The 19,931-nt window shown below is 41.0% G+C and overlaps 1 protein-coding gene across 2 annotated transcripts in view; it reads left to right on the top strand.

Moving 5' to 3' along the window:
• Positions 1–131: 131 nt before the first annotated feature.
• LOC6526037 (midnolin homolog) overlaps positions 132–19,931 on the top strand; it is a 35,430-nt gene continuing 15,630 nt past the window's right edge. Inside the window, exons 1-2 of one of the 2 annotated variants that reach the window (XM_039372723.2) lie at positions 132–1,320; positions 18,895–18,982. In XM_039372723.2, coding sequence (XP_039228657.1) covers positions 959–1,320; positions 18,895–18,982 — 450 coding nt within the window. In that variant the 5' untranslated portion in view covers positions 132–958. The remainder of the gene's footprint in view (positions 1,321–18,894; positions 18,983–19,931) is intronic. The other variant, XM_002101818.4, reaches the window with a different exon arrangement.

Genomic DNA, 19,931 nt, shown 5'->3' with positions numbered 1-19,931 from the left:
GCACCGCATACCAAAAGTATCGATAAATATCGCGTCAGTGTGGCTGCATTCCGCAGCCGTAATACACCAAATACCGGTACCGTACTTTATGGTATTATTTAGGGACTTTCCGAGCGCCGCAGCGCGACCGAAATAGACGGGCCTTTAGATGCTCTTTGGCGGTTGGCGCCGCTTGACTTGCCAGACTCTCCAGGCCGAGTGTGTGTGTGTGTAGTGGTTGTGCTAGCAGAGCTGTTGCAGAAACTAACTGGAAAAACGCAAGACAAACGCGTGTGGCGAGCAGCAGCTAAATTGAACTGAAGTGAACAGAAAATATTAAAAAAAAAAGAAATAAAATACGAATACGGAAAAACGCAAGCATAAAACACACCGGGACTCCGCAATACGGGTTTTTTTTTTCGTTTACTCTTCCTCTTGCACATACATGCGTACCTGGGCAGAGATTCAGATTTATCGCCTTCTCCACCCACTACTTCATCATCGCCATCATCATCAACGCTGTTGTTGTTGCTGTCGTTCCGCCTTCGCTCTCACGTAATCCGCCCCCGCACCACCTCGCCCGCCGGCCAACCGGCCCACAAACTGACTGATAGACCGAAAATCGATTAGCGGCCTCTCTTCCTCTTCAACATCTTCGGCATTCGTGTGTGCGTTGCTTTGCGTTACGTTACGGTTACCGTTACGTCGCCCGCGCGTGTTGCTCGCTTGTGTTGGTGTGTGAGCAAGGTGTGGTGTGTATAGAAAATCGATTGGCAATTTGAACCGAAGAGCGCTATCGTCGCCGCAGTCGCCGCGTGTGTGCCGTTACGCGATTTTCAACAGCAGCCGCTCAGTAATATTGCTTTTATTTTTTTGCCTGTGAAGTCCTCCTAAGTGAGTGCGAAAGAGAGAGCGAGAGTGAGCTCTCTAAAACCTCTACAAAAAATAAAAAGTAACAGATAAAAGAAAAACACCGGACATGGATAAATCAGCGGCCACGAACTCGGCCACTGCCGATGGCCAAAACGAGGCAGCAGCAGCAGCAGCCGCCGCCGCAGCAGCAGCAGCAACAGCAGCTGGGTGTGGCAGCAACAACAGCAGCAGTAGCAGCAGCAGTAACAACAACACTGGAAACAGCAACAATGCACTGCAGCGTTTGGCAACAACAACAAGTGCCGTTGTGGCATCCCCGATGACGATCAACCTGAACATCAGCACCACCACCGGCGGCAATTTCGGCGTCAGCGTCGAGCCGCACATCAGCGTCGAGAGTCTGAAGAAGATCATCGCCAAGAAGCTGAAGGTGGCCAAGGATCGCATCTGTCTGCTGCACCGGGAGAAGTGAGTACCGCTTTTATTTCGTTATCACAATTTAGGCAACATTTATAAGAATTTTGATGGTAACTGTTGATGTTGAGATATCTATTTTTTGCTTAATTTTTAATAAAATTGATTGATTGTTTCGAATGGACCAAGCTAGTGTTAATGGGTTTACAATAGTTAAAACTTTTATTTATGCTGCCAATAGGAATAGGTTAAATATCAATATTTTATCAATATATTCACTTGCAATGCGGAAAACCCAGCCGTAAAAAGTTTTAAGCATTGTTGGAGAAGCCGGTGTTTGGACAAGTGTGTCACTCGCATATTGCCTAGAATTTCTTATGATTGTGCCAATGAGGTAATATCAATACACCAGAAATAACTGATAATGCAAAATGATAATGTTTCGAAATGAATATTATCATGAAAGTCAGGTGAAAACTTCAGTGTGATAACTTTTATGGCAAAATACCTAAGCAATGAATAAGCGCTGCTTATTCTTTGGGTTAAGAAAGTTTTATGAATCAGATAACTATATAGGATTCTCTTTTTATCCTACTATATAACTTTTATTGGGATATCCTCTCTTTCAGAGCTTAATTTAGTTAAAATACTTTTGAATATCTTCTTTCTCCGCTCCACCCCCTCCGCAGCGCCCCTTCCCTAAACCTTACCCCTTTGTTGAGCTTTGTTGGAGGGAGATAGATAGAAAGAAATAGAGAGAGCGAGAGAGGTGTGCGTGTCTGTGTGTGAGTGTGTTTTTTTAGTCGTTAAGCTGCCATTGTTTAGTTGATTTGCTTGCTGTTCTCGTTATTATTATGATTATTATTGATATAACCTCCAAACTAATGACATGTTTGAAGGGTTAAGCACAAAGAGCTCGAGCGTGGTGGATTTGCTTGTGGAGGAGGGAGGTGGGGAGTGTGCCAATTGATCTAATCACACACATACATACGCATATGCACACGGTCTGCCAGCGATTTCATAATCTATTTGTTATTTATACAAAACAACGCAAAAAAATGCAAAATGAAAGTAGCAAAATGTGCGCATAACACAAAACCGGCAAAAAAAAAAACGCTACAACAAAAAATACAAACAAAAACAGAAGCAGAGGCAAGGCAGAAATTGAAAAGTCAAAAGAAGAAAAGAAAAAGAGAAGGAGGCAGCGCAGCCAGCGTCGACGTCATTGTTCCAACTAGTTGCATTGTGCTGTTAAAAGTCAAATGTTAGCTGCAACTGTTAATGTGAGTGCAGATGTTACTGTTACTGCTACGATTGCTGTTACTAGTTTGATTTTCTTATTCATTTTGTTTTAGTTCGACTTTTGATATGCGTTCCAAAAAACGACTTTCTTAGTTTAACTTTAGATTGGTGAATCCGGATTTTAATAGGATTTGGTAAAGTCAAAAGTGGTTTTTCGAAGGGAATGCATTATTTTGGCTTGGTTTTCGTATATGCATTGCGTGCATTTGAGTGTCGGTGCATTACAGAGGCTTCGCAATAATGCGGGCTTCTCTCTCCTTCTCGTCTCCTTCGCTTTTTCTCTCTTGCATCCCGCTCTCTGCTCGGCTGCGTTTATTTCTGCAAATAGATTTCTAATTGAGAGGAGTGACTGCCCTTCCCCTTTTTCTTTTCCTTCTTCTTTTCTGCCTGCTTCGCCTTTGTCTGGGCTTTACTAACAAACAAAAAAAAACGAAAAAAAACTTGACTGATAAGAATTTTACTCGCTTCTTGTTCTGCCCTGTGCCTCCTCCTTCGCCGTGTTGTTGCATCTGTTTTATGCCACTTTGCAGCAGGGCAACAAAAGCAAATGGGCAATGGCGTCACGGTTTTTTTTTACTCTCATCTCTTTGCCGCTCGTTTTTTGTTGTTGCTGGTGCCTCCACTTGAAGTTCTTTTTCATCTTCCTCTGTGTTCTACACGCGTGTGTATATGTATGTGTGTGTGTGTGTGGCAGAGATTTTTGTGCCTGCTTCTCTTTGTTCTGCAATCAAATTGCTTCTTCTTCTTCCTTCTCCACCTCTCCTCTCTTGTTCTTCTTCTTTGATGATGATGATGATGTTGGCAGGCTGCGCTTATCGGACATTCGGAAAGTGGACTCTCCTCCTCGCCTCCTCTTCTCATTTGTCTGAATGTCATATGTTGGCTTATAACCCCAAATGCAACTACTACGACAACAGCAAAAAGCAGTGCAATGACAAAAAGCACAGGAAAACGAAGAAGAAGAAGAAGACGAAGCCATAGATGCCACCCCCGCCAAATAAAATATATATGTATATAAAGAGTGATGCGGAAAAACCTACCACCTAAGCCTAAGCAAAAAAGCCTTTCGGTAAAAGCTTATTCACACCACCAATTCCAATCCCAAAAGAAAAGGAAAAAACACCCGCAGAAAAGGCCGAAACATAAGTGGAGAAAGAAGAAGCCACCACCAGCTAGAAGAGCAAGAAGAAGAAGAAGAAGCATTAGCAACGGCAACGGCTAAAGAAGAAGAAGCGTACACAGAAGAAAAAAGTCAGTTCAATATTTAATCTCCAAAAGAAAGCAGCATCCATCTGTAAAAGCTATTTATATTCTTTAAACCAAATCCAATAAAATAACTATCAGTCAAATGCTTTTAGGTTTGCCTTCCTCCGCTAACTAATATTCCATTTCATTTACTTTGCGCTTCAATATTTTAAAATTGAATTGAAACGATTGAAAAAACATGCTTTCAACTATGTACGTATAATTGATCATAACTAATTTGATCACCATGTCGCATCAGTTTTTCTTGCCGTGTCTGGGCAGCGAAAAGGCAAAAATGTTGCACACATCAGTGAATGGGAATGAGAATATTCGTGCTGCATGCAAAGTCACCACCATCCGCACTGGATGTTTAATGAATGACGAGAGGCGTCCGTCCAAACACCACCAAACCCAAACGCGAATCTCCAGGTCACCAAATCCACTATCCATTTCCATTGGCATGGAAAAAAGGTGGTCGCCGACCACAGTGAAACTGGCCAAATGCTAAAAACGGTGGAAAACCAGGAGAGTATCTATTGGAAGAGCCCAACCCAACCCTATGAAACCACGTGGCTTGTGTCGAAAATGCCCGGACCTGATTTCAGACATGTTGCAATAGCATTACTAAGTTTAAAAAAGTTGAAATAATAGTTAAAATTAAGTTGGAAGAAATGCCATATGCCATTTTAAACCAAAGATTTGAAACAGCCTCAAAAAAAGGTTTTCTTAGGATCCCAAATAGTATCTGATTTTTCGAAATTTTAAAAAGCTGTTTCCGAAAACATTTTAATTAAATTACGCACCAACGCCGTAGCTGAAAGCCATTATAAAGTTATGTTCCTTTGTCTTTAGCAATATCAACCCTTTTTAACACGTGGTGGTGGTGAAAGAAACCTGAACTGAACGCAACTGAACTGAACTGTTTCCATATAAACAAGAAACCGGATTTCAAGTCTAACCAACACAAATGTAACATAACACTGAAGTGCTAGTAACACACAACCGAAAAGCTAATTATATAGATGCTCTCAGATTAAACAATGAGATTTCTATCAGAAGCAAGGGTTCAAGTATGTAGTAGGTAATACCTATTAGACAATTACGATATAATATGAAACTGATCTGCACTGTAGTGACTATTGCCGGGTGCGCATAGAGGAGGAGAAGTAATGTCGTATCAGAATAATGCAAACAGATTAGATGTCCCCATTCCTATCAGGCTATACCCCCCTGCCTGCCTCCCCTGTTCCATCGTTCCATTCCCGATTAGTAGGGGCGCACTAGCAAGGTGTGTGCTCTATGTGGTATGTGGTATGACATAAGCCGCCCAAGTTCCGCTCCCCACGCAATCCCCCTCCATATACCCTCTATATACCACATATGTCACCTTAGGGTTCTTCAGATAGAGCTACGTAATTGAATATGAAACGCAACGCACACGCAAGCAAGCACCACCTATGATTTCGATGGCCCTGGGGCTTGTATTATCAACAGTTTTAATTTTAGTATGCGCATTTTCTTCGTCTCTGTCTATATTCATTATTTTAACTTTAACACAAGAGCAGATAGGTGGGAGGGGGGCATCGGGAGTACGAAAAAGTCGCGACTTCTTTGCCCATGCGACTTTGCGGGCGACGTCATCAAAGAGCGGCGCGTGTTTTTTTTACAGTTCAACTTTAACAGTCTAACTGAATCATACATACATATTAACTATGTGCATTACATCACTTTATATTTGATGTGTATTCTTTGTTCTATTGAGTGAAATAGCATAGTTAATTGAAATTGGAAAATTTCTTGTAATGTTTTCTGTCACATGTTGAGTTTTGGCCCCTTGACGCGTGTTGAGTTGAGTTTCTTGGGCCAAGTGGTGGATTTTGGCCGCGTTGTTATTTTTTTGTTTTTTTTGGGGCTTGTCTTAGTGGCTCTCTTTATCTATCTGGCTCTGTCTCTCTGCATACACCCGTCTCGCTCTGGTGGTACTGCTTTTATGGTTTCAGTTACGAAAGGTTCTTAAATTCACGGCAGGCTGAAATGATCTTTGTTATCTGACATGTTTGATCAAACTTCACTGGGTTGTCGTTGTCGTCATGGGTTAAGGGTGAAAACGAGGCAGTTTTCTTTGTTGCCTGTGCTGCGCAGTTCTTCGTTGCTTATTTTCATTTTTATTTTTATTAATTTTTTTTACGTTGTTGATTAGGCGGCGAGAAGAGGAGATCTTGTTTGGAATATGGACAAGCGTGCTTTGTTCGCTCTGCTGCTTTGCTGCCTTGCTGTTTAGCTGCTTTCCTCATTGTTTGCCTCTTGCTGTCTCTTTCTGTCTGTCTGTCTGTTTGTCTCTCTGTCTGTTTGTCTGCTCTCTGTTTGCCTGTGTTTGTTTGCCGCTCGCGCTCTCTCTCTCCGTCTCTCCTCGGAGATTAGGTTACACAAGACTTGCTCTGCTCCCCCCACTCGCCACTTCCTTGCCCCTTCCCCTCGCCGACAACCAAGCCGACCAAGTCTTCCGCACTTTTAAGGCCTTTGCCGAAGCAATACTATCCAAAATTGATCATCGGCTTGCCTTTTGTAGAACCTAAATGGATTGAAACTAGTCGAAACTAGGAAACGAACAATACTACTATCCATTATTAGGGGGAATGTAAATAAAAGATTTGGATCTGAAATCCATTACAACTTGAGTTTGGTTTCATTCTTCCCAGAAACAAATGCACAGATTTAAAAACCAATATAAGCGAAATTACCTCTCCGAATAAATATTATTCTATAATTTCGATGAATTTGCATTGCTTCTTGAAGATTGTAAAAATGATTACTCATATTTTTGAATTAAAAATCATGTTGATATGCTGTCTTTTAGCAACGCTTTTCGGGCCCGGCCCAAACGCTACATCCTTTATATGCCCACCGGTGGTGTGCGTGTGAAAACTCGTTTCGTTACTGGGAAAGTAACGCCACACAGATACAGATACAGATACAGATACGGATACGGATACTGATGCAGAGAGTCAGAGCCAGAGTCAGTCAACCACCATCACCACCACCGGCTCACATCACCTGCCTTCGCATTTCCTCTTGCTTCATCTCTGCTCCACCCTTTCATTTCCCTTCCCGTGCTGACCTCTCCCGCCATCAGGCCATCAACCCCCCCACCCCCGGCACTCCCTTCACCTTTGGCCAATTTCCAAAGCCCCACAAGTGCCGCCCCCTTTTTCCAAATGGCCCTTGGCTGCCATTTTGTACCCTTCGTTATTTGCTCAATCCCAGTCCCCCCACAACTACCCCCCACATTTTACTCCCCATTTGTTTATGGCCTCAGGCCTTAGCCTTGGCTTTGTTCGGCGCTAGATGGCGCCACGCCTCAATGCTCCTCCTTCGCCGTTCATGCCCCTTGCTCTTGCTTTTGCTATTGCTACTGCTATTGCTATTGCTATTGCTATTGCTTTTGCTTTTGCTCTTCTGCTTGTTCATCAGCGTTTTTCAGCGTTGCTGCTGGCGCATTCAATAAATTTTCCCATCACTGCAGCTTGGCGTTTTTCCACCCACTGAATTATTAGAATAAACTGAAAACTCTCGGTGCAACAAAGTTGCCGGGCATTAAAAATAGAAAGCATCGCAGAATCGGGAGGATGTGTGCTTGTGCTTGTGCTTGTTCGTTTGCTAGTTCGTTCGCATTTTGCTCTGCTTCGGTTCAGTTCGCTTCGGTTTAAATGGTGAATGAATGGGATGGTCTGGTCCCATACACTGCGAGAAAACGGCAGCGCAGAAAGTTATTAATGAACTTTAAAAGGCATTTCGTTTTAGATGCTGTCGCAAAATAAGTTTTGCTCGTAACAGAATGCAGCCCATTACAGAATCCTTAATATTTTCAGCTTTAAAGATGCTATGGTTTCTTGTGGTGCATTTGATGGGTTGGTCCGGATTTTAGTGGGTGGGTGGTTGGCTTTGCTCTGCTGTATTGGGTGGTTGGTCGCCGTCTTTTAAGTTTATTTAAGGTGCTGCGGTTGTGTGTATCTAATGCCTATGCCTAGTTGGGTGTGCTTGTGTGTATGTCTGTGTGTATCTGCAAGATACAAAATTAAATAGTGGCCAAATCTGAGCTAACGGCACGTTTGCATGTTTGCTTGCTGGCTGTGCGGGGTGTTTGCGTTTTATATCTTGTATCTGGCAGATACTCGCCTTAATTGTGCCAAATTGCATGCAAGAAAACAGAGAGAAGATCCACAAAATACCCGAAACATATTCGCCGTCTATTTATGGCCCAGACCAATGACTCTTTCGATGCTCTTCCTGCTGTTTCTTCAGTGGTTGGCTGTTGGGTGGATGTGTCAATGCACCACCGTCAAGCCACAAGCCACCGAAAACAAGAAAACAAGAAAACCACCAACCACCAAAGTGCCGAGGAAGTAACGAACGCATCAAAAAATCATTGTTTATGCCCATAAAAAATGCAAATCGAGATTGCCGGTGATTAACCGAGATGCTTTTAAAGGCTTCAAAATATCCCTTCTTCTTCAATTCTTTCACCCTTTCCCTTGTTTTCAACACCTTTAGCTGCAGTTTCAGCGAAATTTTCAGCCATTAAAAGAGTGTTCAAAGTGCAAATAGACAAAGAAACTCGCAAGCAACAAAGCAGAGTCAACTACATACATATATTTTAGGAACAAAAATGCTAAAAGGCCAAGTAAGCTGGGGAAATACAGGAAAACAGGAAGTTCTAAAACTGTATAGTTGGAAATATTCAGGGAATGTTTTGTTTTTTATGAGTCAAGGGAATTCACGTTTCAAATAGAATTGTGTACATACAAATGTACATAATTACTCAGATTATGCATTTTAAAAACTTAGCTTCTGTTTCGGCAAGCATTAACGATTGCTAATAAGCTAGTTTCCACAACAAATTTGTCACTGTGAAATGTGAAAGCAACTGGAAAAGACTCAACTTTTTGAATTGATAAAATTCCAACTAAGCAATTAGAATTGCTAGATCTTTTCCCCTAATTAGTTGCAGATTGGTTTTCTTTGTCGACTTCCTCTATATTATCTACCCATTTTCTCCCCTTCATAACGATTTCATTCAGCGTTCGCCTGATTCTTTGATTCTGGTTTTTTCATTCACATTCACATGCATTTGCTGTCAAATCTAAATAACATCATCATCATCATCAGCAGCTTCCTACACACACCGCAAAACACACACTCATTCTAATTTTCAATTACCCACACACACACACACACACACACTCGTGCAAGCTGTGAATTCAATGCACGGAAAACAATTGATTCGATGGTTATTGCATTTGCAATGGATTGAAATTCTCGTGAAATGTGTCTTTACATAAGAGTTGGAAAGAACAACCCGGTTGGATGCTTTTATCACATCGATCTGAAAGAAGATATAGCTATTTTTCTAAGTGCTCCATTTTCATTGCATAAACGAAACGAACAAAAAGTTAGAAAACCATAAGAACCATAAGCTGCTGCACGAGCAGTCGGCGTCATCCAATTGCATTTGGTTTCAGTGCAAAACGATCACTAAAAACGCTGAGTGAAAAAACAACAATTTACGGCATCAATAACGTCATCGGAGAGAAGTGTTTTCCCTCTCTCGCGACCCTCCGCCGCCTCCCACCACCCACTTGCCGCCTTCTCATTCTCCCCCTCCCCCCCCCACTCTGTTTTTTTTTTGCCATCAACAGTTTTGCTCGGCCGGCCGGCAATTGTTCTCTTTGCTCTTTGTTGCTAAGCTTATGTGAGTGTTAGTGTGTTAGTGTGTGTGTGTGTGTGGGTTTTGTTTGCTTGTGTGCGCGCGCAGCCCCACACACACACGCACATAAGCAAAAAAAAAAGAAAAAGACAAAAAAAAAAGCTGTTTTCGTTGATGTTCTGTTATTGCAGTTGTTGCCATCGTTATTGTTGTTGCAGCGATCCAATGAATGCGTCTCCCCTTTCAAATTTCAAATACATTTATCTATGTATCTATACACAGCCACAGTGATCTCTGGAATCTAGCATCTAATCCGATCCATCTCAAACTTGTATATTTCTTATGTAAAATTATGAGTTATGCGCTTTTTTTAATGGTATAATTTCTATCTATAAATAAAATATGATATTGGATGAGACGATTGCTCTTTGAATAACAGATTGATTTTTCAGTATAAAATTTGCACAATGTATTACCGCTCCTCGAGTTTAGATCGCAATTCTTCTCTATAGAGCGACCCCTGTGATTTGAGCACCTTCAATGTTTGTTTGTAGTATAGTTTAGTTACTCGCAGAAGCTTCTGAATCAATAGTTCGAAATTAGAAAAGCATTTGCTGATTTCTGTGCTTGTAGAAGACGATTGTGGAGTGGGGGGTGGGGAATGGGGGATGGGGGATGGAAAGGGGAGGGGGCGCGCTGAATTTTCAATGTGCGGGGGCGTGATGTTATTTTTGCTTTAGCTGCTTTGCTGCTTTTTTGCTATTTTTAGTCGCTTGCTGTGATTTCTCATTGTTGTTTGTTGCCGTCGTCGATCCTCCTCCTCCACCCCCCCTTGCATATTGCTGCCAACCGCCCTTCTCGGCGATTCCTTTGTTTAATTTGTCTTTGTTGTGGATGCTGCCTATAGTCCCTTCACCGCCCCCGCTCTTCATCGCTCTTCCAGCACTGCCACGCCCCCTTTGGCGCATGCAAATGCGATGTGTTTTGTGTTGAATCTACAAAGCTGCGATTCAGCTGTTGCCATCGATTTTTCAGGCCTCTCTCTCATATAAAACAGCCCACCATATCCATCCATCCTGCTTTTCCCCGGCTGTCTCAACCCTTTAGCATTAACTTTTCCTCACAGTCGTGTTGCTGTGCTCCAAAACCAAACCAAATCGCTAAAAGGGGCGTTTTGGGAGGAGGGTTGGTTTCTTCATGCTGGTGAAACTGCAGCTGACAGCCCTGATGATGCTCACCTCCCACCGCTGGGTGGATCACAGATAGATGCCGCATACCATTATGCGGGCATTTTAATCAACAAATACTTTGAAAGAGCCGTCTATCTCTATTAAAAGCAATATTATTCTAGCGTGCTTCCCTTTTCTTTAAACCAATATTCATATCTTGATTGATTATTTCATTAATGCACTAACTACTATCAAGTAATCCCTGCTTTGCCAAACATTTACTTCATGTACTCCAAATTGGGGCAAGGGTCTTACGTATTCTAACGTATTGAGCATATGGCCAGCACCAGCATTGGTCGCAGGGGCGTTCCAGGCCCACATCCTGGACCTTCTGGACCTTCTGGCCGTTCTGGCCCTTTTGCCGCTTCCCTTGTTGCCTTGTGTCCTTGTTCCCAGGTTCCTATGTTTCCTTGTGGTGTGATGGTGGTGCAGCTTTTCGTCCGGAAATTAATGAAACTCATCAGCAACAGCGGCGTTCGGTCGGTGGTTGCAACCCCAAGTTTCCTTGTGGGTGGTTCGGTTCGGTGTGGTTCGTTGTGGTTCGGTTTGCTTCGGCTGAAGGAGGAAAAGCTTCGCTCAAGTGAAAGCTGGGCTGTATATTTGTGTTTTTTTTTTTGTTTCCCGTTGCCCATCCCATCCCATTCACCGCCCCCCTTTTTGGTCTTGCCTCTATTTGGCCAAAGTGGTGGCTGCTGTGGTTGCTGGTGTTGATGATGGTGCACCAGGCTGTGGCGGTCGCTTTTTTATGGCTATATGGGTGTTCTCGATTTTTGCCTACTATATATACACAGATAGATGAATATGTGTTTGTGCTTGTGATTGTGATTGTGCCCAACAGTAATCAAAGTTAGGATTAGTTGACTTTAAAATGGCCTTAGGGGTAGCAATCGCTGCATTCAACCCCACAAAAAGAGCCCCAGTCGGTGGTGCAGGTCGAAAAGGCGGATAGGGATCTAAATGGTATCTATACCGAAAATTAGAATAACCAGAAGGGACGGGTTTTTAAGGCAACTATTGATAAATGGGGGTAAAGGTAAGGGTAACATACTATTGTTACCATTCTCTTTACGAATATATGTATGTATAGTGTAAAAGTTGATGCCCTTAAAAGATTGTTCAAAAGATTGGATGTGTATCTCCTTCTTCTTTGGCTCCTTTTTCCCAACACCACTGTATCCAATGGATCATCCAAGTGTCACTTTGTAGTGCGAGCACATGTATCTTATATCTGTGGAAAAGTTGACGGCCCACTTTCAATCACATGTTGTTGCCGAAAACCCACCGAAATGTGGGTATATCTACAGCTGGAGCGGAAAAGAAGCCTCTAAAATTCTATTAATTAACACGTTTCTATCTGCAGCTGTGCGGTCTGTATCTGTATATGTATATGTATATGTATATGTATCTGTATCTGTTGCCACATGAGTACACAACTAGACGTAGTCGAGCAAATATGAAAAATACTTCCTCATATCTTCGGCAAATAATTCGTCAGCGTCGAAAATTATTCGGGGCTCTCAGATTCAGATTCCGCTGTTGTTCAACTGAATCTCGTTAAACGCGTTTTTACTTTTCCGATAGCGCCAAATGAGCAGTGAAAACAAAGCCGTCGAGCAAATGAAATTCAATAAAAATTCGAATGAGAAACTGATAACATATGTATAAAAAATGTATCAGCATAGCCGAAAAAGAGGAACGGAACCAGTAAGATGTATCAAATTTTGTCTCTATTTGAAACTAGATTAGAGAACGAATCAAATTTATATCTATTCAACCTGGGCTGACATTTCCGTGTGTGAATGGAGGGGGGAGCGGGGTGATATCGAAATCGAAATTGAAATTGAAATTGAACTTGAAATGGAAGTGGAAGTGGAAACAAGTGACCAAGCAAGAATGAAGAATACCGAATAGGTTATGCAATCGTTTAATGGTTGAGAGAGTTTCTGTTTCTGTTACGGTTTCCGCTGGACTTCTTTTCCAAAAAAAAAAAAAGGGTGGGAATAATGCTGGAATTTATGGGGGAGCAGCACTTTGACCGCATAGATATCAACCCTCTGATACGATGATATGATATATTCGTCTTGGTGCCTATCTTTTTGATATCTTTAGATATCATGAACGTATCACATGAACGCTGGTTCGTATTCGTGTGTATCCTTATATAAGTGAGTTAGGTACATTGCGGTGGTAACAGTCTTTAGTTTCTTCTGGCAATTCATCTTGTAGTTTTCGTTCAAGGGGCTTTTTCTTGAATTTCTCTATTCTCCATTCCTTTTTCGTTAAAGTGGCGGTGGCGGTGGTTGGGTGGGTGGTTGGGTGGTTGGCTGTTGGGCGCGTGTACAGTTGCCCTTGACTCGACGATGGGGAGTCTGCCCATCAGTCAGTTAGTCAGTCAGTCAGCACCACCCCCCGTTTACTTCCCTTTCGCTTTGTTGGCCCCAAAAATGTTGACCAGACATTTAGGTGGCATTTTTTTCTTATATTTTTTTTTTGGTTTTTTTTTTAGATACACACACACACCACGGCAGACTCTAATTCGTTTTCTTTTTGGCCACACGTTTCCACTGGATTTTTCTCAGCTTGGCGGAAAATGTCGTGCTCATTTCCAATGCTCGGTGCAGTTTTCAATGCGGCGCTCTCTCGTTTTCTCTTGCTTTTTTCCTCTGTGCCATGTGAGGTTTTCTTCCTCTTCTTTTTAACACCCCCTCTACTTTTCTATACCCTTGCAGAGGGTGTTTCAATAAGGTTTTTAGTTTCGTGGCTCACGGAGATTAATTTGTAAGGCTTAAATATTAAACAATCATGACCTTTAAACATTTGGCATTTCGTTTTTATATAAAATCAGTTAAAAATAATTAAGTAATATTAAAAGAAGGAGAATTTACTCATTTAAAAAAATGTACGTCTAGCATAATCGACATATAGAGTTAAATACTAAATAGGTATAAACGCTTCGGCAGAAACTTGCTTTCTTTTTTTTGTTCGCTGATTTCTTGTTTAGGCTTTTACCCTTGTGCACTGACTACGAAGCCATGTGCAAAGGAGCAAGTGAGAGGATACAAAAGAGTGAGAGAGATGGCCAGAGAGTCCTTGCGTCGCCTGTATGCGTGTATGTGCTTGTGTGCGATGCTCTCTCTTGAATCCCTGAGCCTTCTTTTTCTTCCTTTTCCCATCCTCCTTTGAAGGCAGTAAACATGATAATTTACGCAGCATGCCCAATACACACACACACACACTCTCACACATAAGCACCAACACACACAGCGTTTGCAATACAGCAAGGTGGTGGAATTTTATGACAACAAAGGGCAGTTCACTTGGTTCCCGGTTTGAAATTACATAGCTGGAAAATGCCGAATGCTCCGAATGCCCCCACCAAAGGCCTATTAAAGTAGTAGTATATATCCCTATATCGGAATTAAAGGAGAAGAACCAGGGAGGAGATCGTATGAAGAGCGTGGAGGTAGCAAAACCACACCATAGCACACCATAGCACACCATATTACCCTGATCTCTGCGGGTGTCACGCTTCCACCTTCTTATCGGCTACGCATTGGTTACAATAGGGGTATTTCAGGTTTTTCACGAGAGAAAGGAAGCTAGCTCTTGGTAAAGTTCTGCTCTTTTAAATGGGACACGCTGCCATACATCCTTTGAACAATTCGGAAAAATGAAAACGAAATGAAAATGACAAATTCGAAAAGTGTGCGTGAAACCTTTTCTGTAAGAAATCTATTCTAAATGTCAATGATTTTTAGAAACTGAGGCTTGGTTGGTTCCTAAGATACTCGTATATACTCGTATTATAAGTTACTAAGAATTGCAAAATTTCTGAATGAAAAACTGGCTGATAAAATGTGAAAATAACAGAATTTCCATAATAAATACTTGTTTATTCTAATTGCTTTATGGCATAGAGCGTTCAACTTTGAACACTGGTTGTACAGTTTGATGTCTGCATTTTCCTCGCCTCAGTTTTCCAGCCTGTCTGTCTGGGTCAGGCCCCCCCCTCTGACCCGCACTTCCCCCCTTTCCAAACCGCCCAACCGCCCAACAATCCAACAACCGAGCCAACTCGTTTGGCCTTCGCTGTTGCCGTTGCTGTTGTTGCTGTTGTTGCTGCTGTTGTTGGCCATCGTCGCGTCATATTGCGTCGCTTTTGTCGTCGGCGTCATCTGCTGCCTATTGCGTAAAGGCGCAGACACACATAGGCACACACACACACACACACACATACACAAACACATAGATGCTTAAATACACAGAAACGCCGAAACACAGACACCCCCGCAGACAAAAAGCCTAAACAGAAACACACGAACACACGCACACACTCTGCCAAGCACAGCCACACCTCAGCACACACACACACCCCCTTTTCGAGGCTTTTATAAAACGAAAAAAAATTAAATTAAAACGGAAAAGACAGCTTAGTTAGCTGGGAAAAAAACCTAAACGTAATAGTATTTACTGTTATTCTAATAATCTAATAATAATCTTCTAATAATTCTAATAATCTGCATAAACGAATAATATTAAATAAAAACCAAGCAATACCCAATACATTTTGTTGTATCTTCAACTAGCTCTTGCAAACCATTCAATTTCAATATTTTTTTTCTTGTTAAATATATAAACAAGTAAAAAGACCTCTTTAATGGGGATCTCTCTCATTTTGCCCATTTTGCCTCGCGTAGCTCTCTTTCTCTCTTATTACGTTACGTTACTTGCCGCTGTGGTGAGTTTCTCTTGCTCTGGCACCTGCAGGCGCTGCAACATGTTGCTGCTGTCGGAGGTGAAAAATCACAGACACGTTATGCGAAGCTACGCTATGCCCCTTACGTTACGTAACGCTGTGGACAATGTTGGTTAAATAACTTCAAATACACTTTCAATGAATTTACTAAATCTAAGATCATTTTAGCTTATCAATGAATATTTAACAACAAATGCTATTACACTGTTGATGGATTTCTTGTTACAAGTACTATAATTTTTATTAATTTTAATGTAATCGCGTGGAAAAAGTAGCCCAGCATTGGAGAGGCATTACATGTTGTAAAAATTGCAATAAATTCAGTGTTTGGATGCGAGGGGATTTTGTTTGTCTCTCCGTTATGGTTGTTTTTAGTTTCTTTTTCTTTCTTATTCGGTATCCATGCGAACGTGTGCGTGAGTGTTGAAAGTTGAGCGTTGCGTGCAACCGGAGCGACTGTTGTTGTTGTTGCTGTTGCTGCTGTTGCCGTTGCCGACGTGCCACGCCCCTTTCGCTGACCCAAATTCGCTTTTCGTGCCAGCCAGCCAGCCAGCCAACTAACCAAATCTTATCAATTCATCAATCATGCATGCAGTCATTAAACGCTCGCCTCGTTTAATGGTCGTTGTTGTTTTTATTGTTGTTGCCGGGGTTACCGCATCGCCACCGAATTCGCCGCAACTCGCTCGATCGCCTCTCTCTCTCTCTCTCCTTTTCTCTTTCCTTCGCCGCAACATGCAGTTGTGGTGAAAATTGAATCAATAAAATAATTTCGCTTAATTTGTTTATTTTCAATATATATACTTATGTATATTAATAATGGGATAACCATGGAAATTGCTATTAAATTTCTCTTGTGCCAGTGTGACCGGAAAAACATAAGTTGCAATTTTTTGTTGTATAATAAGGTCACACCGCATTTATTTGATTAGCATGCCCTTTTCAACGGCGAATTAAAAATGCCAATTGAATGTGGTGAATATTGTAGCCACTTTAAATATAAAACTCCCTTGTTCTTTCTACTGCTATTTAAATTATTATAATCCGCTTTTGGTTCAAGAGCTCGACAATAACTGTTTTGAAAGCAACTGTAGTTCAGCACATAAAATATAGTCATTGTTAGCTGTTTCGTAGTTTTGGCTGCTGGCTGGCATCTCTTTGTGTGTTTTGACCAACTCTCTCATGGCGAAAGATACGAGTACGAGTATCTCTTCGTCTTCGTCTTCGTCTGACTGAGATGAAGCGTACAATTAAGTAATTTTGAACAACCGATCCCCTTTCTTCTTCTCCAGCCTTTGTGTGGCCCCTAGCGGTCGGCAAGGTTTTCCCCTGCCCAATAAGTGTACACTTTTGTATTTTTACATATGTACATAGTACATGCCACCTAACCACCTCCCACCACCCACCGCCCATGGCTCGATTTATGTTTTCGGATCGGCGGTATATTCGTTTCTGTTGTGGCTTTACCACTTTGCGTTGCTAGCCAAAACAAATGCATCGCCATCTATATTTAGGCCCGACATTGATTATAGCTGAATGTGTGGGCACACGTGTAATATATAGGGTTGCCATATGCCAGACAAATGTGCTTCGGGGCCGAAAAAACTATGGTGGCAACTGTACTTTGCGACCAAAAATTGTAATAGAAATTACAGAGATACAGATCAAACTTCTATATCACTTCGATGAAAACGACCATTCAAATGAATCCTTCATTTATTTTATATGTACAAATCATAAACGGTAAGAATGTAAAGTAGTTACTCAACGAAAAAGAATGAATTGTGTAATTCTTGAAGACGCAATCTGTAATCTACAAAGCTGCCTTTGCCCTTTAGAAATTCAGTGTGCATTGCACATTTATACGAGAATGCAAATAATGGAAATACAATTCTTATTGCAGTTAATTCTCGAGACCCTCTCGATTTCGGTTTCTCATATTTGCATTATAATCCAAGTAAACGGAATTAAACAAATAAGCGGCTGAATGTTGGTTTATTGTTTATTTGTTGTCTGCCTGTTGGCTTTTTGTTGTAGCCGATGGTGCTGCGCTACTGCTGTATTTGTCTCACTTAACACCTGCGAAATGCAATGCCCAAAAATTACAAAAAAAAATACAAAATAAAAAGAAAATAAAACGAAAGAAAAGAAAAGAAAACAATTGAAATTCAGCAACTGAAAAGTGTCAACAGCATTTAACTTTTGACTTTGTTTCACTCCATCGGCAGACAGACAGACAGACAGACAAACAACAACGACAAAAAATCAGCCATTACAGTGCAAAAGTGAAACAAAAATGAAATAAAACAGAAGCGAACAGAAAACAGAACGAAAAATGGAATGGAAATCAACTGGCCCCAATGCCTTTTGATCCAAAAGCAGCGGAGAAAAGGCAGCAAACCTGTAAAGTGCTTGAACTTTTAATTTCTTACCTGTGTAGCTGTATACCTGTGCGCCTTTAAATTCGCATTTAGCAAAAGTGTAGATGGTACAAGAAAATGGGGTAGAAGGAATGCGACTACAGCATTCTGATTTTTGGGTATTCAAAAATACACGGTGTGTAATTACTGATATCTAAGTAATTATGGTAACTATGTATATCGATAGCTTATCATAATATTGTCGCAATTAATCTTACAAATCTATTATGCGCACATGCGAAAATTAATTGCTCTGATAATCGTGAAAATTCCAAAATGGAATTGTTTTGAATTAGCCAAGATCACATCGATTGGTTTATTTGCTTATTTGATAATACACTCAAATCTTTTGCTGATTCGCCGAAAGAATTGACTCGAATGTCGCAAAAAGGCGTAATTACGCATGCAAAAGTGCTGACAGCAGCAAATCAACGCCTTCAAAAAAAAAACCCCCAACAACAACCCCTTTCATTTTGGAAATTGCACTTTTATATTATGTATTTTATTTATTTTATTTTATTTTTGAAACGCTTTCGTTAAGGGGAAAAAAACGGAGAACTGAGCTGATAAAACGCAAACAAGCCAAATGCCAAATTAATTATATTATCCATTAAGAAGCCGATATTATCCCAATTGTTAGTGTGTGCTTGTATGAGTACTGACTGTACTGTGAGGCGATGAATCGAGAAAAGTTAAAACCAACATTAATAATGGAAAAAAAAAGAAGCGGCGCACGCCTTTTGTTATTTGAATAAGCTTGAATCGTCAGCTTTTTTCCGCTTCTCTTCTTTAACTTCTTTATCTTTTCAACTTTTTTATTTTTGAATTGTTTTGTTTTTTACAGTCGATCTTTTGATTGTGCGCTTATCGCTTTCGACTCTTTAGATGATCCTTCCTACACCCCAAAATATTGTTTATTGATATAATGATAATACAGGTAGAACCCTTCTAATGGACTTTTCTCATTTGCAGGGAACTGCAGGATGGCACGCTCAGAGATCACAACTTGATGGACGGGTCCAAGATCATTTTGATACCAAACGTGGAAACTGGTTTACTGGTAAGTCGAACGCAGCCAATAAAGCAACTACTCAATAAGTGAAACTCGAAAAATCGAATAACGTGGCGATTGAATTTTATGTTGTAGTTATGCTATTAATGCAATTTTATCTCTCTAATATTTTGTAAATTTTTAAAGCCAGTGTGCTGGCAACCGCTTTGTTTTAAAAATAAATATTTTAAGAAATATATTTGAAATTCCCTGAGTTATGGAGAAAGTACAGCTTTTAAACACGATTCGGAATCGGAATCAAGTTAATCGAAGTGTCAATTTAAAAGTCAAGTCTGTAACCCTGACCCCAATCGAAAGCCCGAATGAAGTCCGCTTATGGATACACTCTCTTTTCTAACCGCAATCTCTTATTCAATTCGAAAATGAATAATGAATAATGAATATGGGGAGATTAGATATTATTTACCTGAGGAATTTTAATCATTTTGCCCCCCCGGCCAAAGTGACTGTGACTAATTCGACTAATTCCGTTTCTCATTCGAATTCTGTTGATTATTGTTCATCGTTTTCTTGTTGCTTTTTGGTTGCCTCTGAACGTCATTTGTCGTTGCCAAAGTTGTTTGACATTAATGAATTTAAATTTATTTACATATTTACTTTATTACGCACACATACTACACTCATTTTTCGTTGCGATCTCCGCCTAACTGGTTTAGTCTACTGTGTGCACTTTAGGGGGGTCTCACTGTACTTTTATTTTAGACATATGTAAGAGAGATGTTCCTTAAGGATACACATTTGAATGCTCAACTCGTGTATACGGGGACTTATTGAAAAGCATACCGCCACTGTTTTGCTTTATTTTGCCTTCAATTTATGCATCGAACACCGAAAACGAATCAAAAACCAAAACCAAAACCAAAACCAAAACCAAAAACCTTTTGAAGTCGATTGAAGTTGTTGGAGTTGACGATCGCTTGACGATCCGCATGACAAT

Source organism: Drosophila yakuba, chromosome X, assembly GCF_016746365.2.
Source record: "Drosophila yakuba strain Tai18E2 chromosome X, Prin_Dyak_Tai18E2_2.1, whole genome shotgun sequence".
NCBI lineage: Eukaryota > Metazoa > Arthropoda > Insecta > Diptera > Drosophilidae > Drosophila > Drosophila yakuba.
Note: the sequence above shows the minus strand (reverse complement) of the source record. Positions and strands in the feature narration are given on the sequence as shown.